The 27,934-nt window shown below is 39.5% G+C and overlaps 1 protein-coding gene across 2 annotated transcripts; it reads right to left on the bottom strand.

Annotated features, from left to right (window-relative positions):
* On the bottom strand, positions 1-27,777 carry Ttc4 (tetratricopeptide repeat domain 4). Of its 2 annotated transcripts, XM_005326028.5 has the most exons (10): positions 27,642-27,777; positions 26,952-27,069; positions 25,532-25,693; positions 19,286-19,363; positions 17,772-17,896; positions 10,257-10,343; positions 8,121-8,338; positions 7,300-7,381; positions 4,737-4,819; positions 1-2,288 (listed from the first exon to the last, which is right to left on the bottom strand). In XM_005326028.5, the coding sequence occupies exons 1-10, from the start codon at positions 27,750-27,752 to the stop codon at positions 2,186-2,188; spliced, it is 1,167 nt and encodes a 388-aa protein (XP_005326085.1). In that variant the 5' UTR covers positions 27,753-27,777; the 3' UTR covers positions 1-2,185. The 2 variants fall into 2 exon arrangements, with proteins under 2 accessions (XP_005326085.1, XP_021582502.1); XM_021726827.3 differs by lacking the exon at positions 10,257-10,343.
* Between the last annotated feature and the right edge of the window lie 157 nt (positions 27,778-27,934).

Below are 27,934 nucleotides of genomic sequence, written 5' to 3'. Positions count from 1 at the left end.
TGGTCTTTTATAGTGTTTATTTTATCTTTTTGGTTTAGAGCAGCATTTTTCAATCTCAGCATTATTGACAACTAATTCCTTGTGGGGGCTGTCCTGTACACCATATGGTGTTTAAAGGCATCCCTGGCCTCTATACTCAATGTCAGTAGCACCCACAAAGTAATTATGTCCCCCAGGAGACAATCTTACTTTTGGTTGTGAATCCCTCCCTGGTTTAGTGCTACCTGTCTGCATAGATGTGCCCCTGGATATAGTGTGCTTAAGTGAAGAGCCACTGAATTAGTACAGGCCAGGCACTGAGCTAGGTACTTACATGTACTATCGCACAGAAGTGCCATCAATAAGCTGGTGTCACCATCATTTTACAGGTGAAGCAGTTTCCAAGCAGCAGTCCCAACCTACCCACATTCATAGCAAAGCAGTAGCCATTGAGCTCTACCTCTGGTCTAATACTGTCTTCTAAGTCCCTCTCTTCCCTCTGCCCCAGCTGTTGGAGGGGAGTAGAAACTGAAGAGAAGGTACAGCAAGAAGCTGGCTGATGGCCTAGCCTGCCAGGAGCTGAAGGAGAAGGCTGGGTGCTGAGGATAAAAGTCACAGAACTCTTCTCAGGTACATTTCAATGTACAATTTGGTGGCATCCAACACTTCATCTCAGTCTCACAGTGTCTAGGAAGGAGGCTGTGCAGGCATCTCTAATCAGAGATAAGAGAGGGCACAGTGGAGCCTACTGTGCTCCACAACAGTGAGGTGGCCAGGGACAGCTGCTACAAGAACCCTCAATGCCTGAAGGGGTTGTTGCTGACTACATGTTATGCCCTCTCCCCAAAACTCTGAGTTCTTACAAAGGGAGACAGATTTAAGTGAGAGAGGATGGCCTAAATGTGGCCAAAACCAGGCTTGGGAAAGATCCTGGCCTGGCAGGAACCAGCACCTGGAAGGAAAGCTGTCTGGTTCTTTGTAAATATTCCACAGCCAATTTCTCTTTCAAAAACAATGATGCACTTGAGACAAACCCCAAACTAGCTCATCTGAAGGACAGCAGCTGGTTTCAGTTTAATGAAGTATTAGTCAGCTTTGCTATTGTAACCAACAACCCCAAATCTCAAACATCTATTTCTCATTCATGTTACAATCAATGGCTTCTGGCCGGCTGCTTGGGCTCTGCTCCCTGTGCCTTCCCACTCTGTCACTCAAGCTGAAGGCAATGCCCCTATTTGGGATCTCACAGAAGAGTCAAAGAGCACAAGCCACCATGTACCGGCTCTTCAAGCTTCTGGATGAGCACAGGTCCCGTTTGCTCACATCATTTTGCATGAGCAGTAAGAAGTACACTCCCACCAGGGGAAGGGGTGGCCACTGCAGGAATTAACACAGCTACCAGTAAATATACACAAAGCCCTCTAGGACATGGGGAACAAATAGCTGAAGACAAAAATATAACCTATCACAATGATCCAAGATGCAAAAAGATTTTCTATTTTAAAAGGACTAAAAGCCTAGCCAGGAGCAATAATGATGCATGCCTGTTCCCAGCAGTCAGCAGGCTGAGGTAGGAGGATCACTTGAGCTCAGGAGTTTGAGAGCAGCCTAGGAAACACAGCAGGACCCCAACTCAAGACAAACAGGCAAACAAACAAGAAGGCATAAAACCCTAAAATGTGAAAACCAGAGAGGAACTGAGAGACCACTGTCCAAGTCTACTGGAGTTTTCACACTGCAAAGACCAGGGAAACTGGCAAACCTCTAAGGGGTACCAAGGATCCTAGCTTTAAGGCCTTACAACTCTACACAGAGCTGGTTTTACTGACTTAGAAGAGTGTTCTTTCCTAAGGTGCCTGACACCACAAAGGTTCAGAAGCATGTCATATCATGAGTTGGTTTCCATAGGCCAGTGAGTTTTTTGTGGTAACAGCAGCAGACAGTCTCTTTGAGATGCACTACAAGGACATCACAACCAAGGCACAGAGTTTTGTATCCACTAGGAGAGTGATAAACAGCCAGAGCTCAGTACTTGGTCAGAGGCTCATCCTTCCTCCAGCATGAAGATAGGAAGGACTGTCTCAGGGGTGACAAAAAAACACTGCTGGACCGAGAATGTGTCCCGCTGATTCAAGTGAGCTAAATTCCAGGCAGAGGCAGGTGACGCAGGAGATCCAGGAAAGCTGGCTGTCACAGCCTGGTTCAGTCACTTTATCTGGTGTACCTGTCTCCCCCGGAGATAATTCTTGCAAAAAGAAGAGGATCCTACACAGACCAGAAATGCTGGTGTCAGGGCTTTTACAGAGTACCTGCAGTAAACACACAAAGAAAGGGGGTTAACTAAATTATGATCTTAAATCATCCATGGCCCTTCCCAACAGCATTCAAGGTGAACCTTTGATATGAGTAAACATTAAAACCCAAGTTTAGCAAATTTATTTGTTTGGCTGTTTATAAATCTGTAAAACTAGCATGACATTCTTCCCCTTACAACCTAATCAGAACCTCTAGGCCAGTCTTCCAGCATCAATGCTTATCTGTGGATAAATAAAATCATAAAACATTTTCATTTATTCATTCAGCAGTCAGTGAGTGACAAGGACAACCTAGGCCCTGTGTTGAAAACAGATTAAAAAATGAACATACAGCCAGGATGTGCAGATTACCTGTAATCCCAGCAGCTCAGGAGGCAGAGGCAGGAGGATCATGCATTCAAAGCCAGCCTCAGCAAAAGCAAAGCACTAAGCAACTCAGTGAGACCCTGTCTCCAAATAAAATACAAAATAGGGCTGGGGATGTGGCTCAGTGGTTGAGTGCCCCTGAGTTCAATCCCTCATACTCCGCCCCCCATCCCCCCTCAAAAAAGAACATATAAAAACATAGAGGAAAAAAAGTAAAAAACTATTGTCCCTTGCTCTCAGGTTCAATCCTGGGAGATGGGGGCAGCAAGCACAACTGTAGGAGCATTTGTGAAATACAGCCTCAGTGCAAGGAGGCACAATTCCCTCTACAGGGAGAGGAACCAGGAAAGGCTCCCTAGAAGATGCCATGTCGGAACATGGCTTTAATTTGGGGAAGGGGTTGAGGAGTAGGGGAGCAAAAGCCAGGAGGTGCAGATTACCAGAGCATAAAGCTATCGCTGGAACATAGAGTAAATAGAGTGAGACAGGTTAGAGAGATGGGCAGGGCCTTGGCCTCCCAGGTCTAAGGGTGTTTGCATCATCCAGTGTCTGGTTCTGGACAGAGGGGTCTGTTTCTTGGCTCCACCCAGTTCAGGGTCTGGAGCTTCCAGAAACCCATCCCAGATAGCCTAAGTATCACTCCTAATACCATTTACATTTTCTAAAAGTATGAAATTGCTTTTCCTCCATGGATCAGTCTGCTTTATTTTTTGGAAATGGGGTACAAGGTGGACCTCAGGCCTTAAGAATTCTGGGCAATTTACTAACAACAGAGAAAATGATCAGCTGATATTCTGTCCATAAACTAGAAGGAAGATTTGGGATCACAGCAAAATACCACTAAGAGAACTACTAATCAAATTTGGAGAGTCTTCCCTACCTGCCTCCCAAGGCAAATCAGAAGCATCAAGCTCAGCTAGACCTTGACCCTTACCAATTCAGTCAGCACTTCACCAACACCTATCCCATTTGTTCTAAAGCTTTTTCCAACCCATCCCCTCATACTTCAGGGCTTACCCAAGAGTACACTTCAAACCTCTACATTACTATGTACAGTTTATTTAAACAAATACCTCTGTGACTCCTTACACTACCAGGGTATAAAGTTGATGTGCCTTAACAAGGCATTCAAGTTTATGCTTCATGTGTGGTTCTAACTTAGCTCTTCAGCCTCATTTTCTACCACACCCAGCCACTTTCTTTCTCCCCAAAACACTGGGCTCCTTTAACCTAAGCGCAAAAGAACCTGCCTGCCTTCTCTTTGCTCAAAATTAAAGAAAGCAGTCTAATAGTCAATTTACTAATGCTGAGGGCACTCGCATATAAGCAGATGAGAGACAACCGCCAAATCCCACCTGCTGCTACCGCTAGTGACAAAGATATCCTATTGCAGAGGGCTTATCCTACATAGTTTATAAGACCACTCTTACTTCTACTGGCTCAGTGGTACTCAAGTGCCTGAGAAACACAGGTGAGAGTTACTGTTCCTATTCTAGAGATGAAGGAAGAGCCCCAGGGAGGCATAGTGGGCTCAGGGTCACATGGTCAGTGAATGAAGGTTTCTGACTTCAAAAGCCAATGCTCTTTCACATGACAGTATCAGGAGACAAGAGAAAAATTAGGAAACCCAATTGAATCAAATGTATGAAATATGATATGTCAAGAGCTATGTAATGTTTTGAACAACTAATAATAAAAAAATAATGCTTAATAAATAGTAAATAAATGCTAAAAAAAAAAAAAAAAAAAAAAAAAAGCCTTTTCCGTTCTGCTGCCTTCAGGTACAAAAGCCAGGCAGCTTTTCTCATCTGAGACCAGCCTATTTACTTGCCCTGGCCTGGGGGCATCAGGGCTGTAGTGCAGTGGCTGTCATCACCTTGCAAGCTGTCTGGCAAACAGCTGGGTTTCATGGGCCCGACCAGCCCATATGGCTGCTGTCTCACACAGCTTTGTGCCAGCGCAGAAGGGAGGAAAGTACAAGGTGATCACTGAGTGGAGGAATGAGAAACTGGCTGTACCCCTGGGGAGGTGCCTGAGCATCTTCCCCAGTCTACTCAGACCCACAGATTTGCTTACCTGGGGTGCTGCAGCACCTGCAACAGGGTGCTCTTGGGAGGTACTTGGTATAGTTCTGCCCCATCCTCATCCTCAAAGTAGACCTATAAGATTAATGGAATAGAGTCAGAAACCAAGAGCTTCAATAGCCAGAGGCATACTAAGGTCCATCCCAGAGACAAGTTAAGGAAATTGTAACCCTTGTTGGTTGAATGCCCCCTTTCCACAGCTATAGGACCAAGTGTGTTGCATTCAGTCCTCCCCTCAACACCATGAGAAAGGCTAGCAGTTCCATTCTCCAAAGACAGAACCAAGGTTCAATGTCACCAGTAGTAAAGAGAGAAGCCAAGGCTCAAGCCCAGGCCCATGTAACCTTCTCTTCCCTAACAATTTAGTCCTTGAGCCACTGTGGGGTGGGAAGAAAGCCATGGTAACCCAGAGCAAAGAACTAAGCAGGTATCTGTGTGGGAGAGTCAGGGGGAGGGGTGTCAGAGCTAGACCAATGGAGGAGGGGTCCCTGCTGGGAGCCAGCAGCCTCAGCAAAGTGAGAAGGGCTTCCCTCTCAGATGGCTGTCCAGGGTGGGTCAGAGCCTAAGTGGGATGAGGAGCATGTCCATGTGTAGGACACCTGAAGTGGACAATAAGGACAAAAGCAGGTGAGGAGGGCAACCAGTCAGCAGAGGATGGCCTGTTGTATAGCAAGAACCCAAGCAGGATGAGGAGGATGTGAAAGTAGGGATGGATGTCAGATCCTGCACAGGATGAGGAAGGCAGCCTGCTGGGGCAGCAGCCTAAGAGTCAGGAGGACAGAAAGGCTGAGGACTATTCCATGGAGGAGAGGAACCAGTGCTAGTGACATGCAGGGGAGATGATTAGACAAGTTAAGTATATTAAGAATACTAAAGTCATTTTACAAACATAGAAAGGAAAAAACAAATCCTGTAGTGAGGGTTAGAACTGGAGATACCGCATGTTTTTACATACACATATACATGCTCTCTAGCAGGGAGGCACTGAGAAGGCACAGAGCTTTGGGCTTCTAAATAGCATTCTCCACTAGAAAGAACCAAGGCTCCTGGGGTGAAATGACTGACTTCAGAGCTAGGGCAAGGAAAACTCATTCAGAACTTGGAACATCTTGTGCTTAAAACATGGAGGTAAGTCAAAAGGATAAAATTTGAAGATATTCCCACTGGCCAAATCTAGGACAATTAAGCATAAAATAAATAATCAGAGTAGCACATTATAAAGAAAATTTGAATAAAAGAATAAACCAGGGCTGGGGATGTAGCTCAAGCGGTAGTGCGCTCGCCTGGCATGCGTGCGGCCCGGGTTCGATCCTCAGCACCACATACAAACAAAGATGTTGTGTCTGCCGAGAACTAAAAAATAAATATTAAAAATTCTCTCTCTCTCTCCTCTCTCACTCTCTCTTTAAAAAATAAATAAATAAATAAAAGAATAAACCATAAATTTACTAATATTAAAAAAATATATATTGAAGGTTTGAGGAACAATGAGATCTTTACATCACTTCAAAATTCCTCCCTATAAAATTCTTATCAATCATAAAGGAGAAAGAATAACTGTATATTAGAGAAGCCTGGCAGACCCCTTTCCCATCAGGCGATCACTGAATTTCAGTAAGGGGGAAAACTGAAATCAGGTACCACCTGATAGGATGCAATGAGTACACAGCATTATTTCTGTGATAGTCCAACTGAATATATAGAACCCAAATTCAGTCACAGAAACATGAAACAAACCACAGACAGGCACTCCACAAATGGTCTACAATCTGCACAGAGTTAAGAAAACTAGAGAAAAGTCTGAGGAACATTTCTATGCAGAGGAGACTACAGGATATGATCACTGAATGCCCAGCATGGTTCTGAAAGGCCCCATGGGCTGGGAAGGACATTGAGTGGAGCCCAAGGATCAAAGAGCAGCAGTGTGCCGCCAATGTAATCCCTGACTTTGGTGGCTATTTGGGGATTATGAAGAAAAATGTCCTTGTAAGAAACACATACACAAGTACAGGAATTTAGGACATTAGTTGGCATCTTAATTTCAAATGATTACAAAAAGATAAATTCTTTCTACTATAAACTGAATATTTTTTAATCCCAATAATGGGATATTATTCAGCCTTAAAAAGGAAGGATGACACATACAATAATATGACATATAATACAACATGGATGAACCCTGAAGATACTAGCTAAGTGAAATAAGCCAGACACAAAAGAACAAGCACTATAAATTCAAACTATGTGTGGTACCCAGAGCAGTCACAATCATAAATAGGAAAGAATGGTGGTTGCCAGGGATGGGGAAAAGGAAGAATGGGAGTTATTGATTGATAAGTGAAGAATCTCAATTTGGGATTATGAAATGTTGTGGAGATAATATTGGAAAACACTGTGCATCTACTTAATGTCACTGAACTGTGTACCTAAAATGATTAAACTGTTAAAAATGTTATATATATCTTACAACTTTTTAAAAAAGCAGTTAATCTCTCCCCTTTTGTCCCCTCCCCAAAATAAAATCTCATAAAGGAACAAAATAAAACTTCTCTTACCTCCAGATTATCAGGGCGGTATTTTTGCTCTGAGTCCCAAGCGGGTATTTCACTGAACATCACCATTAGATGATCAATAAACCTAAGGATGTAACATATACTTTCTGGGTATCAAAAACTCAAGATCTACTTTCCTACATCAGTCCCTGGACAGCAATTCACAGAGACAAAAAGAATGTAAAAAACGCAAAACAGGTTTAATCCATTCTGACGGTAGTGCCCAAAATGTGGTATATGCATATCACTTATCTATGACATAATTTATTTAAACAGACTCAAGCGTTAAAAACATTTCTCTTATTTAGCCATATTCTAAGCATTAACCCTATGAAATCACAAGATAAATGTGCTATTTTTTTTTCTAATAAATATACACTTAAATTACTATGTGTACTACCTAAAATGATTTCACACTTCACCAGAGGTGTGCCACTCTTTGGCAAACACTATACTATGGTGTTACACTGACCAGCCCAGGTAGTATGACAATGAGACTTGTATCTATCATTAAAACCTAGTTGGACTGGTACTGTGGCCTAGCATGCGTGAGGCACTGGGTTCAATCCCCAGCAACACATACAAAATAAACAAATAAAATAAAGGTATTATGTCCATCTATAAATAAAAAAAATTTTTTTTAAAACCTAGTTAACAGAAGTTCACTCAGCTATAGGATAGAGAAGTTATATCAAATCAGGTTGTATGAAACTCTCTGAACTATTCTTTTCCCTTCTCAACCAAAAATCCACCTGTCCTATCTACAAAGACAGCAGGGAGAGAGAATGCCAGCCAGAGTAGAAGGTTTTGGGGCAAGTGATTACCTGGAGTCCTCATGGAAAGCAGAGATGAAGTCCGACTGGGCATACTCCGGGTACAGAAAGAGCACAGGCCAGCTTAGCCTTCCCTGGTCATCTAGACTCAGCCTGGCTCCATAGGGATTCTCAGAGCTAAGTCCATCCAGAAAAATCTCACCTATACCTTCTGAGGCTGAATCTTCATCCTCACCAGCAGCTTCAGAGATGAGCCTGATGTTCCTAGCCTGGGTTAAAGACAGAAACGCGCACACACCAGACCCTTATTATGTGGGAAGACAGAAATCCATTTCACTGAAATAGGGAAACCTAACAACGTAAGCTCCCAGAGGGCCAGCTCTACCCAAGATTAATCATCACGATCCCTGAGGACTGGCCGGCACAGTAGGCACCACTTGTTTAACTCACTTTCACTAGGCATCTACCATGTATCTGCCATGTGGACCATGTCACAGAGAGGAGCAGACATGGTTCCCCCCACCTCCGGCCCTTAAGCCTTTGTTTATGGTCTAGTGGGGAGACAGCTATGGAAATAATTACAATAAAAAGTAAGAAGTACAATTGTGGAACTGCAGACAATGGAATAATTCACCTTGGGGCTGGAAGTATTGGAAAATGCTAAGCTCTGAATGATGACTTTGAAAGGCAGAGAAGATGGGGGTAGGAGATTAGAATAATATGCCACCACAAGAAATAACATGTGCAAAGACAAAGAAAAGATCAAGAGTGTAGCCTGGACAAAAATGTCAAGTGTTTCAATTTGGCTAGGACATAGGATACTACAAAAAATGTATACAGACTTTATCTTGACAGTCAGATAAAGAAATGAGGATCAATCAAGGGTCTAAATAGAAAGGTCACCTCTTATGTACATGTGTGGAGGTTTATAAGTTTAGCACATGAAGGGAAATCATATGCAATCAGAATTACTTTTGATAAAACAGGGACTACCAAACTTTCTTAAAGAATCTGATAATGTGTGCTAAATAGTCTCTGTTGAAATTAACCAAATTTGCTATTGTAGTGTGAGAACTACCATAAATAATATAGGAACAGTCAAAGCTGTGTTCCAATGGCTGTAGTTTGCTGATCCTGCTTAAAACCATCAGTAAGGATTGGGGTTGCAGCTTACTGGTAGAGCACTTGTCTAGCACGTGTGAGGCACTGGGTTTGATCCTCAGCCCATATAAAAATAAATAAAACTACTGTGTCCATCTGTAACTAAAAATATGTTTAAAAAATAAATAAAGTATAGCTTGTGTTCTATTGAGAATAATTCTCATGTATACTGAAATCTACGATGCAGGGTTGGACTAAAGGAGAAAATCAAATTTAAAAAAAAAAAAAAGTCTGTATGTAAATGTCTAGCATTCCAATATCCTACATTTGAGAAAATGACCAAATCTTTCATTGTGAATGAGAAGAGAAATCTGGAATACTATATTCTATTTGTTAATACACGTTAACAGATTGTTTGTTATAAAGATAAGTGGAGGCATTTTAGAAGTGTTAAATTCTTAAAGTCAAACATGTACCTTAAATGTGTGGATAATTTAACTGAACAAAAAATCAAATCAAAACCCACCCCACAATCTCTCAACAGGTGTTATGTATCTTATGGAAATGAAGCCAGCACTAACAAGGTTCAAGCAAGATTTGAGTCACAGTACATAAATTTCAAAATGCAGGAAACAGAGGAAAAGGGAGACAGGATGTTGTTGTGATAAAAGAGCAACATCCTAAAAATTCAGCTTCTCAGGATGTAGTATAACACAGTGATGAAGAGCAAAGCCCTGGCTGACACTCATTAGCTGTGTGAGGTTTCTTCACCTCTCTGAGGCTATTTCAGCAGTTAGCAGAACAGGAACAAGAAGACCCCCCTCAGATGCTGTGGTGAAGATGAAAGGAGAGGTCACTTGACCCAGAGCAGTACTCAGTATGTTAGAGACCAGCACATTCACACAGTGGGAGAGCTGACTCAACTAGGGGGGGGGTCTGACTCCAGAGCCGGGGCTCCTTTGTCACACTGCTTCACCAAAGCAGAAAGAAAATGAACACAGTCATTCCAGTAAGAAAGGTCCCCAGCAGGCATCACAGGATTAGTGGATTTTGCAGGACTGGGGGACCTAAGGTTTGAGAACTTACCTTGATGGCTTGGAGTAAAGCCTCATTCTGATTCTGCTCCTTCTTTTCTTTCAACTTTGCTTTCCTCACATCCCTCTGTTCAGTTCGCTGGAGATGAAATTCAGATACATCAGCCCCAGGGAACTTGCTTCCTCTTCCCCCGCCTGCAGCCTGTGCCTGAATGAATGCCTCTCTGGACTCTGTTCAAGCCATGCTCCTATGTTGAGGGCTGCCAGGGGCTGATTCAGTTCAATAAACATGCACAACGCACACACCAAGGTGTGAGGTGCTATCGGCAGAAGTTTAAGATCTAGTTCCCATACTCAAGGAACTCACAGTCTACTGAGAGGTACAAACCAGTGAAGAGACACGTGTAACAGGTGTGCTCTGTGTTAGTCTGCTGGAGTGAACCAAGTGCTATGAAACACAGGCAGTGACTGACCATGCCCAACTGAGGAAGCAGGCTTAGACAAGGAAGACTGACTGACAAAGAAGAAAGGGCAGTCTCCATATAGGAACTGACACAGGGCAGATGAGCACCTCATGGGGAATTTCAACTTCCCTGGTTTGGCTGGAGTACAGGATAACACAATGGAAAAAACTAGGATAAGAATCTATCAGAGGTTCTGCCTTTTGAACAATTGTAATCCATGACAGAAAAACACCAACATTCTACTCAATATAGCAGAAATATACTTCAGATTTTCTTTTCCTGCTCATCTACCCAATATCCATTGTTTCTGCTTTCATCCTCAGAACTACACATTAGTAGGAGTCAGCAAATGTTTTCTGTTAAGCAAGACAGTAAATATTTTAGGCTGCACAGACCATAGATGATCTCTGTTGCATATTATCTGGTTGTCTGTTTATAACCCCCCTTTGGTATTTTTTTTTTAATTGAAATGGAGTCTCAGTGTGCTGCCCAGGATGGTCTTGAACTCTTGGATTCAAATAATTCTCCCACCTCAGTTTTGTGAGTATTGGGACTACAGGTACATGGCACCACATCTGGCTTATACTACCTAAAAAAATAATAATTTTGCTGAAATATAATGTGCATGTTTTAAGGGCACAGTTCAATGAGTTTTGACAAATGTATACACCTGAGTGCCTAAAAGACCAATCAAGATAGAGAACATTTCTACATCCCTTCCGCCTCTTTGTAGTCAGTCCCCCTCCCAACCCATCATTGATAAGCTTCTTTCCTTTTATTGCTAAATAATATTTCTTTGAATAAACATACTATAATCTGCCTATCTATTCTCCTGTTGTTGGACACAAACCCTGTTGCTGGGCTGTTATATAAGGAAAAGGCTATGAACATTTATATATAAGTCTTATTGTGTACACCTTTCAATTTCTCTTAGGCAGACACACAGAAGTGAAACTGCTAGGTCACAGGATAAGTGTCCAAAATAAAATACTGACTTCGAAAGTGGTTTTATTATTTTATGTGTCACTGGCAATGTATGAAAGGTCCAGATGCTCTATATTCACCAATATTTGATTTTGTCAGTCTTTATACAATTTTGACTATTCAGATAGGAATGAATTGGGATCTCACTGAGGTTTCTTTTATTTTTTCTCTACTGGGAATGGAACCCAGGGTCTTGAGCACGCCAGGCAAAGCTCTGCCAGGCAAAGCTCTAGCGTTGAGATGTATCCCCAGACTTGTTTTTTGAGATGGTGTCTTATTTAATTGCCAAGGCTGGCCTTGAACTTGCAATCCTGCCTCAGCCATACGGGCCACCAAATGCCACAGTCTGGCTGGGCACAAAATCAGGAGCCACTCAAGCAGGAACAAACTTTATTTCCAAATGCCACGCAAGCAGCCTTCTCCCGGTACACACCACACCAACAGGAAATCCCTCCTCTGGAATTCCCTCCTACTGCACTTCCCCAACCAATGGGAACTCTCCGGGAGTCCTGAGAGAGCTCCAAAGTAGCAGGCCAAGGCGGACAGCAGGGGTCTAATCTCCAATTGAATGCACATCTTAACATAATCATTATCATCTCAATGGCTTGCTGGCAAAAAGTGCCATGTCATTCCTACTGGCTATGGCTCTCAGCACTTGTTGAAAATCAATTCCCTACAAATGGTATTTATTTCTGAGCTCTCAATTCTACTACACTGATCTACATGTCTGTCCTATGCCAGTACTACAATATCTTGATTGCTATAGCTTTGTAGTACATTTTGAAACTAGGAAGTATGAGTCTTCTAATTTTTTTTTCCCAAAACTGTTTTGGCTATTCGGTGTCCCTTGAATTTCTAAATGAATATTATGATCAGCTTGTCAACTTTTGCAAAGAAGCCAGTTGGAATTTTGATGAAGACTGTATGATCTGTGCATAATTATAATGTTCTAATTTTAAAAAATAAAAGATTATATGGCTTGGCACACCAATTTGGGAAGTACTGCCATTTTAACAATTATTAAGACCCAATCCAGAAAAAAATGGTTTATCTTTCATTTATTCACATCTTCTTTAATTTCTTTCAACAGTGTTTGGTATTTTTCAAAATATAAGTTTTATGCTACTTTTGTTAAACTTGATCCTAAATATTTTATTTTTTGATGGTAATATGAATGAAATTATTTTCTTAATTCCATTTGGAGTGTTAATTAAAAGTCTAATGTATAAAACTGGTTTTTGTATTTTGATGTTAAAAACCTACAAGCTTGTTCAACTTGTAAGTCTCAAGAAATTTTTACTGAATCCCTTAGGATTTTCTATACATGAAGTCATATCATCTGCAAGAAAAATACTTTTACTTCTTCTTCTCTTTTAATTTTTAAAGAACAGGTTTGCTAGATATAGAATTCTTAAGGTTCTTTTTTTTTTTTTTTCTTTCTGTACTCTGACTATGTCATCTCACTGCCATTTGGCTTTCATAGTTTCTGGTAAGAAATCAGCTGTTAATTTTATTGAGGATTGCTTATACATGGAGAGTCTTTCTTGCTGCTTTAAGATTCTTTTCTTTGCCTTCAGCAGTTTGATAATGATGTGTCTAGGTATAGGCCATTTTAAATTTATCCTACTTGGAGTTTGTTAAGCTTCTTGGATGTACAAATTATTATTTTTCATTAAATTTGACAAGTTTCTGGACATCACTTCTTCGAATATTCCTTTGTCTTTCTTTCACTCTCCCCTCCAATTAGAACCTCGGTTATTCCTACACTGGTGCACTTCATGGCATCTCAAAGGCCTCTAAGTCTTTCTTTATCTTTCTTTTTCTTTTTCCCCATTCTCAAACTATCTTCAAGTTTGTAGATTCTTCTCTGCCTGCTCAAATTCACTGTTGAGCTTCTCTAGTGAATTTTACATTTCAGTTACTGTTCTTTTTCTCTACAGAAATACTATTAGGTTCTTTTTAAATAATTTCTTTTCATTGGCATTTACTATTTGACAAGACATTACTCTTGTGCTTTTCTTTAGTTCTTTAGACATTGTTTTCTTTTATTCTTAGAACATATTTAAAGTAGATAGTTTACAGTCATTGTCTAGTAAATTCTATGTCTGAGCTTCCTCAAGGACAATTTCCATTGACTTTTCCCCATCTGCATACTTTCTTCTTTCTTGGCATGTCTTATAATTTTTTGCTAATAACCAAACACTAGCACACACCTGTAAATCCAGCAACTCAAGGGGCTGAGGCAGGATTGCAAATTCAAGGCGAGCCTCAGCAACTTAGTAAGACCCTGTCTCAAAATAAAAAATAAGATAAAGGAATCCCCAGGAAGGAAGGAAGGAAGGAAGGAAGGAAGAAAGGAAGGAAGGAAGCCAGCCAGCCAAACAGACACTATAATGTGGCAACTCTAGAACTCATATTTGACCATCCACTCCTGGATTTGTTATTGTTGCTGTTACTATTTGTTGATTTTCCTCAACTAATTCTGTAAAATGTCTGTATTCTGTCATATGTGATTATTAAAATCTCTACTCATCTGGTCGTCAGCTAACAACTGGGCACAGATTTCCACAAATACCAGAGCCAGTAAGTCTTCTAGCTGCTGCCTAGAGGCTCTGTGCACATGCCAGAGCACACCTTCAACACACACTTACTTGAGAAGCTTACAATTCTACCTTAGCTGCCACTTCCTGCTTGGTCAGCCAGAGGTGAGAGTTTAGTTTCCTCTCAGGTCCTTTTCTAAGCACATATGTAACACCCTGGGCATACATGTAACCTTCTAGATTCCCAGGTATACCGAAGGTTTTCAAAGCTCCTTCAGAATCTCATCCCTAGCTTTTACTTTTAAGCTTTCTAGTAAGCCTTCATTATCTGTACTAAATGCTATCTGGTGCTGCAGGTATGTAGAATCTTAAAATAATTCCTCTAATGGTTTCTGATGAATGTTCTCCCTTTTAATCTCCCTATTACCATACCCTATCTGAAAAAGTTGTCCATACTGGGTGAGCTCCAAGATGGGCCATATAAAGACAGCCTATAAGCAGGGTCTTCTTGAGATCTACTAGATGGTCAAATAATGATAACTTGGGAATAAGGCTTTGAAGGAATTGTAATGTTGTTTGTTTTTTCTGATGGCCACCAGGCCACTTTTTTTCACCATGATTATGGACTACCACCTTTCACAACTACTGGGGAACTGGGAAGGGAGAGATAGGACTGAAACAAGTTGAAATGTTACCAGCTTATTACTACAGCTTATTATTCTTGGCTATGTTTTTTTTTTCTTATTCTTTTTTGACATTGAGTAGTTTTAGTTCTGAAAACAGAATAGTATACTAAATGATTGCTATGCTGTATTTCCTGTAGTCAGTCAATGGGTAATATAACAAGAGAGGTCAAATCACTCCATTTCCATTTATGTGAAAACAGTTGCTATCAGTCTTAGAACTGCTGCTTTTTGTTCCTCAGTGATAAATTCCAAATGTCATGTTTAGCACTTAATTCTACCCACAGGTACCACCAAGAAAGCAAGCAGCACACCAGGCAAGCACCTAATTCTCTGTCCTTCAGACTTCAAGAAGCTGTCCTTTCGTGATCAAGCTGATTTTCTACCTTTACCTATCCTCTCCAAGAGGAGCTCTCAGTTCACACAAGCTACTAGCAAGGCTCTCAGGTCACCATCTTGCACAATAAACAAAAAGAACTCCAGAGATTTTGAGCTCACAAAGACTCTCCAAGTGCAACTGCTTTCAAGTACCATGGGAACAGAATGAGTTTCACTCAGGAAATTCCCTCTTATCTTCCCCACTAGCTTTCCCTTTACAGAGCAATTAAACCTAGAGACAAAAAGGTTAGAACTTCATTTGTATGTTATTTCCACAACTTCATCAATATTTCTATAGTTAAAAAGTTCAGAGAACATTAGTCATGTTTCTTGAGCAATACTTCCTAGACTGCTGCAAGCTTTTGGTTCATTTCCAGAATTCTAGAAAAGTTGATTTTGACCTTTTTTGCCAGTTTTCTCATTGATTTTATGGAGGAGAGAATTTTTGTAGATCTTTTAGTCAACTCTTTACAGTGATATCATCTTGTTTATTTTTTATCTACTTGATTTATCAATCACTGAGAGAGAAGGATATCATCAATTCCATCTATCTGTAGAATTGTCTTTTCCTTCCTTGGGTTGTCAATTTTTGTTTCAAGTAGTTTCAAGCTCTGTTATTAGGTTCCTACAGATTTAGAATTATTAAATCTTCCCATAAGGTGATCCATTTTTAAAAATCCTCACTTTATTTTAGCAATACTCACTGCTTTGAAGTCTACTTTCTCTGGCATTAACTTAGCCACAGAAAATCTAGTGCTTATATATGCCAAACACAAATGAACCCAGAATCAATTTATACTAAGATTCTTGAGAATAATTCAGTTATTCAGTAAACAAAGTCAGTTATATCTGATGTCAAGCTTTTGGGCACTGAAATCTCCCCTAAAGTGTACCTTTGCTGCAGGACCAAGACACTTTCACTTAAGTCCACTCTGGGTTTTCTATGGACAGATGTGGCCACAGCCTTCCACAAGAGCCCTCTGGACATTCATTCCTGTATATATACTTTTAGAAATGTTAGAAACCCCCAGTTACCTGGGCTTACAATTCTGTTTACTTAACCAGGTGAGGCCATAGAGATCTATCTTTTCTGATATTTCAAATGATGAGAATGATTTCTGACTCCTTTTTCAGGACCAGCTAAAGATTCTCCAGGCACTAAAATTTCCAATTCCATAGAATAAGCAGTGAGGAGATATTTAAGCCAGGAAAAGGAGACATGAAGTTTCATGCTGGCTTTGTACTGAACAGACAGATGAGGCAGTATTGCACAGTGGCCAAGAGCCTGGGCCCTGAATCAGACTGCCTGCATCTGAAGTCTACTTCAGCAGAGTTGTGTGACCTGGGCAACTTCCTGATCTCTCTGTGCTTTAGCTACCTTTATAGTGACAGCCCCTACCTCATAGGGGTATTATGTTGTTTAGATAGTTTAAATAAGTGAAAATTTTAAACTAGAGCCTGGAACATATACATAGTAAATACTATCTAAATATTGGGTAGTATATTTGGTATTAATGGTATTCTGTTGTTATTACTGTTTTATCATCATTTTGGCTGTTATGTGTCAGAAATGTGGCATTGTTTTAGCAAGTAATAGGTGTCTTAATACTGGGAGTTGTGCATTAGAAACTTAAGTTTTGTTTAAATATTTAGCTTGTCCTTTTTTTCTTCTTTATTTCAAGAGCTCTACACTATACAGATAAGTATGGCACTCTTATGTTGTTTTCTATTTATTAAAATCATATTCAATTCAAAGTCAATTTTTTAAAAATAGTTTATTTTTTAGTTGTGGTTGGACACAATACCTTTTATTTTTTATTTTTATGTGGTGCTGAGTATTGAACCCAGGGCAAGCACTCTATCACTGAGCTACAACTCTAGCTCCAAAAGTCAATTTTTTACAGAGTCCTTACTATAGGTCAGGAAATGAGGAGGAGGAAAAGCAGGAGGGCAAAGATAGATACCACTAGCATATACTACTACTACAATACTGAATGTTCTTGCTTACCTCAATTTACTTGTTTGTGTCCTCTACAGAGTTCCAAGAATAGAGTCTGATTTTTTGGTTTTGTTTTTCTTTTCTTTTCTTCTTCTTTTTTGTTTTTGGTACCAAGGATTAAACCCAGGGCTGCTTAATCACCGAGCCACATTCTCAGCCCTTTTTTATATTTTATTATAGGGTCTTGTTGAGTTGCTGAGGGCCTTATTGAGTTGCTTAGGGCCTCGCTAAATTGCTGAGGCTGGGTTTAAACTTGAGATCTTCCTGCCTTAGCCTCCCAAGTCGCTGGGATTATAGGCGTGCACAACAACACCCATCTGTTTTTCTTTTCTTTTGTTTCTTTATTTTTATTTATTTATTTGTGTGTATGTGTTGCTAGGATCAAACCCAGGGCCTCACACATGCAAAGCATGCACTTCCACTGAGCTACATCTCCAGCACCCAGGTTTTTACAATGACCTGAGAGATGCAATCTGATAAATGCAAATTAGCCAAAGCCAATTGTCTGCTGATACCAACCTTCAGCTTGTCTGCTTTAATCCTTATTTCCAGAAGCTTCTTCTCTTTGGCATCTATCTGCAGCCCCTCATCACACCAGTTCACAGCCTCAGCAAAGTGTTTCAGTTCCAGATGGCACAGGGCACCTACAGAAACCAGGGCCCTTAAGATCTAGGAATGACATACATGAATAAGCCCTGCCTTGAACAATACCTATCCCATACCAGCTACCAGCTACCAACCAGCCCCTTGAAGAGAAATTCATTCCCCAAAGAATATTTTTTTTTGTATTATAGATCAGAAATGCCCTAGTGCCTATTCAGCTCAAAATTCCTCTAAGTCTCCCTGGTATAAAGCACTCTAAAAGTAGGATTACTAGCAAAGAGCAAAGGCTCTGGAATCAGACTGATTTGGCTCTGTCATTCACCATTCCATTAGGACAAAAGACTGAATATCACCAAGCTCCAGGTTCCTCATATGCAAATGGAAATAATAAAGCCAATCTCGGATGATTTTAAAAAGACAGAAAGCAGAGTTTGCTTCAGCCATTCATCATGGTAGTAACAGACCAAAGATGTTATGTCTCTCCTAATTTTGATCCTTATGATCATTAGTTTAAGTTGCCTCTTCTATTAAAATTTTTAATGCAATCATGTGTGTTTTTCTCTAATAATTAACCTCTTTAGCCTTTCCACAGAATTTCAAAATAACAGAATTATAAAGGCTTAGATGTCAAAGGAACCTAACTCCATCTTCCAGAGATGAACAAACTAACATCAGAATGAGTATCTTCCTACTGTCACATTATAACAGAAAAATCAACAACTGAATTCAGGATTATGGGTTTCTAGCCTAAAGCTAATTCCACAGGACTATCTTCTATGTGCCAATCTTTATTTAGTAACTTCTTTCTATACAGCTGAGAGACAAGGACCTACTTACTATCCCTTAACCATGAACACCTAAAGAAACATAACTTAATAAAGCATTTTAAGCTGATCATAAGAATGCAGGGAAGATTAAGTGTGATGAAAAAAGTGTGCAAAGCATCTATGAAGTTCTCAAAGAAAAAGTGAAGTATAAAAGAAATACAAGCACTATTATTACATAGAAAGGTCGGACTACAAGAGAAAAAATAATCTGGGGCCATCTCAGCATCAGAGCTACCAGCAAATGTCCTGTAACTTATCTTTTCATTGAATTAACAAGGCATTTGAAGATTTTGCCTTTCAATCAGCTAATCTGGAAAAAAATCAGAATGTAGCTTTTTGGAATTACTTTAATTCAATACAAATTTAAAAAGAGGAGTCTCAATTTCTATACAAATTCTTATAAAGGATTAGAGTATTTTCTTTCAAAAGTGGCATGGTGCTGTTAATAAGGAACAGGAGCTTAATATCAAGAGTGCAAAAATAAGATAACTTCACTAGAAAGTATCCTACTACCTTAACATCAAAGCTTTAAATGTCAGTTTTTGGTAGGTGAATACCAGCTTTTCCATAATGATAACCATACTACAGTTCTATAAGACTTACCTCTTACTATGGCTTTGAGGTGGCAGGGTTTTAGCTTTCTGGCAGCCATCACATCATTGAGAGCAGAACGAAAATTACCTACCAAAAAAAAAAAAAAAAGCCATTTAGTAAAAGAAAGAACAAGTTTTAAGATCAAACATTTCCAAAATTTTGTGTGATAAAAACAATCTTGGAGAAACATAAATCAGAGTGCCATTTTTAGAAAACATATAAGTTGTGCTCATTTAAGCCTTAGAAATGTTTATAACATCAGGCAATCCACAGAAGAACTATAAATGGCTAGTAAGCAAGTGAAGAGATGTTCCATCTCTTAGTTATCAAAAAACTAAAACTGACATGAAACTGGTAATAAGTAAAGACAGATAGATAATATCCAGTATTGGTGTAGATATAGAAAAAGGGCACTCTCAGGATAAAATTAGCAAATTAGCATGCATTTTGTGCAACTACTTTGACCCAACAATTTCTTCTCAACATTATGCTCAAAAAAGTTTGTATAAATGTAAAAACACAATAATTACAGCATTACTTTTAATTGCAAAAAGCTGGAGATAACTCACATATTTTTAGTTTGGTAATGACTAAATGAATTTTTATGGATTCATACTATTGAGTATTATGCAGTCATTAAAAGAAGAGCGAGACAGATCTGCTTGTAAGAGACACAGTAGGACATAAGTGTTATACTGTTTTAAGTGGTAGTGGTATCCACTCCAAGTGGATACCAGATTTCTGTTTGTGTAAAATAAACCAAACTAAATATTTAGACATATAGACACACATACGTAAGTGCATTTAAAAAAATTACAATCACATACACACCAGTTATCCAAACTAGGAGGAAGGCATGAGGCAGATTTACATTATAAATATTCCTTAATGTAATACCGTATTTTTTTTTTGGGGGGGTACCAGGGATTGAACCCAGGAGTGCTTAACCACTGAGCCACATCCCCAGCCCTTTTTTATATTTTATTTAGAGACAGGGTCTTGCTGAGTTGCTTAGGGCCTTACTAAGTTTCTGAGTCTGGCTTTGAGTTCATGATCCTCCTGCCTCAGCCTCCTGAGCTGCTGGGATTACCAGCATGTGCCACTGCACCCAGCTGTAATAATCATTATTTCTAGTTATACTCTTTTTAGTTTAGACTATAAGTATTACTTAATGGTTTAATATTTCCTATTAATTTCACTTCTAAAACTCTAGATCAGGGGTCAGCAAATTTTTCTGTGAAGGGCCAAATAGTAATCACTTTAGACTTTGCAGGCCACATGTGGTCTGTCATATATTCTTCTCTGTATTTTTTTAATAATCCTTTAAAAATGTAAAAAACAATTTTAGTTCACACCAGCCAGAAGGTCAGACATGGTCTGTGAGCCACAGTTTATCAAATCCTGCTTTAGTCTAAATTACTGAAAAAACTTTATGTCTAACTTTGTTCATTTTTGCATGATTTAAAAACCTCCACATAGTTTATACACTCAAAAATAGTAGAACAATAATGCAAACAGTTGTAGGTCCACATGATGTAACTTCATATAGTTATTAAAATAATATTCACAAATAATTTTTAATGACAGGTGAAATTATTTACCTGATAAAATTACATTAAAAATACAAAATTGGAAGAACACAACAATCTCAACTTTGGGGAAAAATGCATATGTAAAAGAACCAAGGACTTCTGGTTAAAGGTAGTAGACAGAACACATGTATTTAACTACACCATCTTCCCCAACTCCTCAAAGCCATAAACCCACAGAGACAAAGAGAATGAGAAGAACACAGAACACATTTTAAAAACTGGAAAACAAAAGGACAAAGACTGATATATAAGGCTAGAAAAAAATGAATTCTAAGCCAGCAGAGGGAAAGCATAAAGGCTACCAAATGGTACTGCAGAAATCATAAAGTACTCAAGACTCAGGTAACTCCAGAACTAAGAATGAAGGTGCGTTAAAGTCTAAGAAACAGATTCTCAACGTTCCTTTCCCTCTGGTGTTTCTGGGATCTATCTCTCTCCAATTCTGGGAAAGTACTAGAGGTTTAATCTATACAGATCATAAAACAGAGCGCCTCTGGACTGGAACCTCCAAGCACATTGGTGAATCAATAAAGGAAATCTAAATACTGAACCCCAGTAACCTTAGACCCCAAATTGGTTCCCAAAGCATCAGCAGCAGGACTTCCAAAAAGAGTAAATGGAAAACAGAAGAGTATCAAAATAATTTAAAAAAATGTCCTAGAAACAAGTTTCCAACTGAAAGTGTCCACTGAATACCCCACCTATAGAACTATCATACTTTACACAAAATGTTTCAGCACACCAAGCATAAAAAGAAAATACTGGAAGCTTCCAAAGAGAAAAACCCAGAATGCCAGAATCAGAATAGTTCTAGACATCTCAACAGCAATACTGTAAGCTAGAAAGCAGTTATGAATACAAATGCCTTATACATAATGGGCACAGTATATGGTGCACACCTATCATCCCAGCTACTCGAGAGGCTGAGGCAGAAGGATCACAAGTTTGAGGCTAGCCTTGGCAATTTAGTGAGACCCTGTCTCAAAGGAAAAAATAAAAAGGGCTGGAGATGCAGCTCAGTGGTAGAGTGTTCCAGGGTTTGTTCCACTACCAGGGGAAAAAAATAATAATGGCAGGATGAGAAGTAACTGAGACAGAGAAACCAACCAGTCCATACTGAAGTAGGTCAGAAAGCTCCAGAGGGGTGTCACCAATCAGGTAAACGGTTATAACACCTGATGAGGAAGGGAGTAAGAAAATAGGGCGAGAGCACAGCACTGACTCAGTAATAAGTACAATAGGAACCAAGTAAGCATAATAATTATGACACTTATTACTTAAATTAAAAATTTAAAGTTTTATTACCAAAATAGAAAATGACCAGAATTCTCAACATGGTTTAGTTGTGAATAACAATTACATAGTTATAAATGAAAACAATAAATAACAAACACATAAGTATATGCACAAAACAACAGGATACTTGTGGATCTGGGGTGGCAGTGATGAGAGGGGACAACATACTCACTTCCACAATGGGAATCAAAAGGCATTGCCCCAAACTGGAAAGTCAAAGCAGCAGAAATACAGCATATTATTTAGTTATATGAAGGTACATAAGAAAAGAAACAGCTAAAATAGTTGGTAGTGTTTGCCTCCAGGGAACAGGAAATAGTAGGAAAAAGAGTCAAGGGGCTGTACCTTTATAACAAGCCTTACAGAACTTTGCCCATTTAAATTATGTGTATAAGAAATTGTGACACAAACCAAGACTGATTTTAAATAAATAAATATGACCAAAAGGCTTCATATCAAATGTTCAAAGTGGTTCATGTAAACTATGGATGGGCTTAATTTTCTTTCATAATAACCTTTCTGTATTTTTCATTGTTACAATATGCTTGTATTACTTTTATAATAAAAGTTCCTAAAATACCTCACGTCTAAATCAGCAGATAAGAGTCCTAAATTCCAAAAGCAGACATCCATTCATATAAAGTTATAGCCCCTGAACCTGTGCAGTACAAAGCAGGAAAAACTCCATTCACGAGAGTAGCCAAGTCAGATGCAGTGTTACACACCTATAATACCAATGGCTCCAGAGGCTAAGGCAACAGGATTGTGAATTCAAAGCCAGCCTCAGCAACTTAGTGAGGCCCTAAGCAACTGAATGAGACCCTGTCTCAAAGTTCAATCCCTAGTACAAAAAAAAAAAAAAAAAAAAAGTAAACAAGACATATGGCTCATGGCCAGTTTTACAGAAATACCTGTAATCACTACTTGGAATGAGAAAAAAAAAGCCATTCTTCTATTTGTAACTTTTCTGCTACATTGACATCTTTAATTCTTCAGATACCTATAATATAACTTTTTCCAAATTTTCCTCATTTTTTCTTATTAACCTCTTTTTTGGCGACTTCATCCAACAGTTTCCTGAAATAGTTCCTCAAAGCTTCTTCCTCAGCCACTTGTTTTCCCTTGCTGTATACCATCCCTAGACTGCGCTCTAGGTTAGGTTTCTGCCTCTCATTGATGCTGATGACTATGAATACAGATCTCTGGTCCAAGCCTGTGCCCCAAGTTTCACACAATCAATCCACTTTCTAGATTTCTCCACCTGGTATCTCATAGGTACTCCAAGTGAATTGAGTATTCCAAGTAAACTCAAATAGTCCCCAAAGTAAATTTTGAACCCCTCATCCTCACCAACTTCCTCTTCTCTAGACTACCTGTTTCAAGTGGTGGCACTACTATCTTCCCCAAAAACCAAGAGCTCATCACCAATTTCACATCAACAGGCTAAATCACTATGATCAAATTAATTTCTATTGAATCCATCTTTTTTTCATCCTCACTGCCACTGCCTTTCTCAAAATTCTTTAAATCCGGTGGGTGTGGTGGCACATGCCAATAACCCCAGAGACTTAGGAGACAGGAGGATCACAAGTTCAAGGCCAGCCTAAAAAAACTAAGTGGGACCATATCTAAACATTAAAAAAATTAAGCTGGGTGTGATAGTGCACACCTGTAATCCCAGCGGCTCAGGATGCTGAGACATAAGGATCAAGAGTTCAAAGCCAGACTCAGCAACTTAGCAAGGCCCTAAGCAACTCAGCAAGACCCTGTCTCTAAATAAAGTATTTTAAAAGGGCTAAGGATGTGGCTCAGTGGTTAAGCACTCCTAGGTTCAACACCTGGTAGCAAAAATTAATTAATTAATTAAAAAATAAAAAGGGCTGGGAATATAGCTCAGTGGTAGAGCACTGGCCTCACATGTGCAAAGATCTGAGTTCATTTTCCAATTCCACAAAAAAAGAAAAAAAAAAATCTTTAAGTCTGTCCTCTTCACATTATCTGCTAAGGTAATTAATCCTTCTGCAAATTCATAGAAATTTAACCCTACCACTGACCTGCAATAAGCCCTTAAATGCCTCTTCGCTGACAGCTATACAAAGTTCAAGCTCAATGTGGCAACCAACCCTACCAATTTCTCCAGCCTCCTCACAATTTCCTGTCTTGATTCCACTGGCAACAATGACTTTCAAGAATTTCTCCTGCTTTTCCCTTTTGCTGGAATGTCCCAATCTGCTTCTACTTGATTAATGCTTACTTGTCCCTTTTTTTTTTTTTTTTTTGGTACCAGGTATTGAACCCAGGGGCATTTAACAACTGAGCTACACCTCCAACCCTTTTTATTTTTTATTTTGAGACAGGAATAAAGAAAAAATATTCTTCCTGAAATTAAAGACAAGTTTCCTGTTTAGGTTCAGACACTAATGAAAAGGACCCTCACGAAATTATATAAACTGAAGGGGTTTGCTAGCTTAAATAATCTTTCAAATTCGGTACCACTTTCACTTTTTCAAATTTTCTAATGAAACAGACTGAGGGAGACCTGCCTTAGAGATAAACTGTTCAAATGGTGATGAGTTAGGAAAAACTATTCCAGCAAGACTACAGCACTTGTTTTCTACTGGACCCTCAGAAATGCCTGAGGTTACCCCCAGGTCCTCTTTAAACTCTGTGATTATAAACAAGGGCCTAATATGACCCAAACTAGTCCCCAGCAATACTACTACTTAAATAATCAGCACTTCCTAAAATCATATTAGCAGAACAGCCCTGCATAATGTTTTATCTGAAAAGGGGACAACACACTTTAGAAACCCAGGATAAGGTTTTTTGTTGTAGTCTCTTCAGTGTTAAATGTTAATACATACTGAAAATCTCCAGCAAAGAAGCAGCATTTTCTAAACTTCCTCATGCAAGAAATATTTTTTACTTCAAGAGTTCCATAAATACTGAGAATTTTCCCCTAAGATTACAGCTTTTCTCACCTAAAGAGCTCTGCTGTTTTAATCCTTCAGCATTCTTGAGAAGAGGATAAAAGGCCAGGGGGGAAAAAAAACCAAAAAACACTTTTGAAAGTACAGAAGCATTGGGGCTTAAAGATCACAGATCATACTGATTCATACATCAAATACCTTATAAAGTAACTAAGTCACTTTTATTTTTGTTTCAGATAGTAAAAATTATAAAATATTTCCTTCTCACCATGTCTACAAAGAAGATCAAAACTCAATTGGAATAAATGATCCTTAGTCTCGGTTTCTGGGATGAACAGCCCCTCTTTCTCTGACATTCTCAAAACCTCCTCTAGCCATCTAATGGCTTTTATCATAAGTAATTCCTTTAGAAAGCACTTAATAATGAAATAAATTACCCAGATGGTACTGTGCTGCTGCCCGGTTAGTATAAAGGACAGCATTTAAATCAGGATCTGCACATTTTTTCTTTAATCCTTCAGTGTAGGAAATCACAGCTTTCTTATAGTCTTTTTCTTTAAAGTAGTCATTGCCTTCATCTTTATAGGTTTTGGCTTGTTCTGCAAAAAAGAAGAAAAATAGACACTATTTCCCACTTTTTAAAAGACCCATTAAGAAGATTTTAAATCATGTATTAATTTAATAAATGATAAGTCAAAGAGAAGAAACCAACAGGAAAAATAAATCAATAGGGAAAGGAAACTCAAAAGTAATGCTCTGATAAAAATGGGTATTAATGGGCTGTGGTTGTGGCTCAGTGGTAGAGCGCTCGCCTAGCACAGGCGAGGCCCTGGGTTCAATCCCCAACATCACATAAAAATAAATAAAGATATTGTGTCCAACTACAACTAAAAAATTAATACTTTTAAAAAAATGGGTATTAACTAGGCACTGTGTGGGGTATGGGGTGGCATGCCTGTAATCCTAGAGACTCAGAAGGTTGAGGCAAGGATGATCCCAAGTTCAAGGCCTCTGCCTCAACAACTTTGTAGAGCCATCAGCAACTTAGCAAGCCCTAACTCAAAATAAAAAATAAAAGGACTGGGGATGGAGCTCAGTGGGTAAAGCATCTCTGGGTTCAATCCCAAGTACCACAAAAAAAAAAAAAGGAGTGTCAATATGGAGAAACAATGTCATGAAAACTTAATGCTTCAATTCCAAATATTTTATAAGGTACATTACTAAATACTTAGCAAAAAAGAAAAAGAAGTATAAAGGGGAAAAAAAGTATACTTATCCTAGCTTTTGAAAACAGGATTTTTTTTTTTTTAATTACTGAGGATATGGGAGGAGTTACACTTTATTTATTTATTTATTTATTTATTTGTGGTGCTGAGAATTGAACACAGGGCCTTGGGTATGCAAGGCAAGCACTCTACCAATAGAGCTATATCCCCGGCCCCTCTGCTTTTATTTATACTATTTTATTCTCTGGGATGCAAATCCCCTTCCTTGCCCTAGTCAAAGCCTACAAAATTGTTAAGATTCAGCTCAAATTTCCAATTCACTGAGAGGCCACTCCTGCTCCTTCAGTGTTCCAATAGCACTCACTACAGCTATAGTATATACATTGGCACTTAACACAAATTTGTCCTAATTCTTCAGCACAATTTAGCTTCTCACTGGAGCCTGACCTTTGAGGGCAGGAACTGTGTCTTATTTACCCCCATGTCCCCAAAGCCTGGCAATCTGTAGGTACCCAAAGAAATATGTGTGAACAGTGACAAATTAGCTCATGCAAACTACTTCTTATCAGTCAGAACCTTTCTGATTCACACATTATCTCAATACAAAACAAATGCCAGTCACGTAAGATACCTTCTGGAGATCGATCCTCATCAAAAATAATTGACTGGAGGCAAGCCAAGTCAGGATTCTCTTTGGGATCAATTTCTGATGGTGCTTTCTTCATAAATAAGGGGATCTTGTCAAATTCCTGAATTTTAAAATCATAATGAACAGCATGAATAAACTTTTTCTATCCAGTAAAGCCAATCCACGACTCATCATCAACATTTTCTTATTCATCACAATCTGCAAATTATCGTGATTGGCTGAATCCTTTTTGTAAAATGAGAATGAAGGATAACGATATCTATTCTTTCAGTTCTCACATTCTACAGGATTCTACAAGGGCAGTAGTAATTACCATCAATTGAGCGCTCTTATGTTCCTGACGCTTCATTTTATCTTTGCCCTAACCCTAAGTGATTGGTGCCACAGGTAGGGCAATTTTCCAAAAGAGGAAACCGGCTCAGAGAACTTAGTAAACTAACCAGTGTCAGAGCCGGTAGGTGACGGCGTCACAGGCCTGACTGCAAATCCGGTACTCCTGAAAGTACTGACAGCTTAAGAAGATCTCAAACCTCAAGCCCAATCGCTAATACTCAATTAGAAACCATCCACCCGCAGGCAGCTACAGGGACCTGGGCATGCGGGAGACACCGCGGAGCCCCAGGAGTCCAGAGGACGGCCCAGTACACGTGCCGAGTCCCCGGGACCGCCCACCTCCTCCCACTGGTCCTTGTGGAAGCCGCCGCGGTAAGGCTGGCTCTGGAACTTGTCCAGGAACGAGTCCATGGCGTTGTCGTCAGCAGCGTCAGGCTGAGAGCGCTCCATAGCAGTTGCAGGATCTCTTGCTCCGATCCTGGGACAGACCAGCGCGCGGCTTCTTCCGGCGGTGCGGGTGCCCTTTGCTCAATCCTCCGGGTGGCCCTGACCCGCGCGCCTCGGGTTCCGCCCGCCTGCACGCCCAAGCTCCACCCCTCTCTAATGAGCGAGATCTCTCCAGCCCGGACCTC

The sequence above is a fragment of the Ictidomys tridecemlineatus genome, chromosome 11 (genome assembly GCF_052094955.1).
Source record: "Ictidomys tridecemlineatus isolate mIctTri1 chromosome 11, mIctTri1.hap1, whole genome shotgun sequence".
Classification (NCBI taxonomy): domain Eukaryota; kingdom Metazoa; phylum Chordata; class Mammalia; order Rodentia; family Sciuridae; genus Ictidomys; species Ictidomys tridecemlineatus.
The sequence above is the reverse complement of the archived record's forward strand: the minus strand, read 5'-3'. Positions and strand labels throughout refer to the sequence as shown.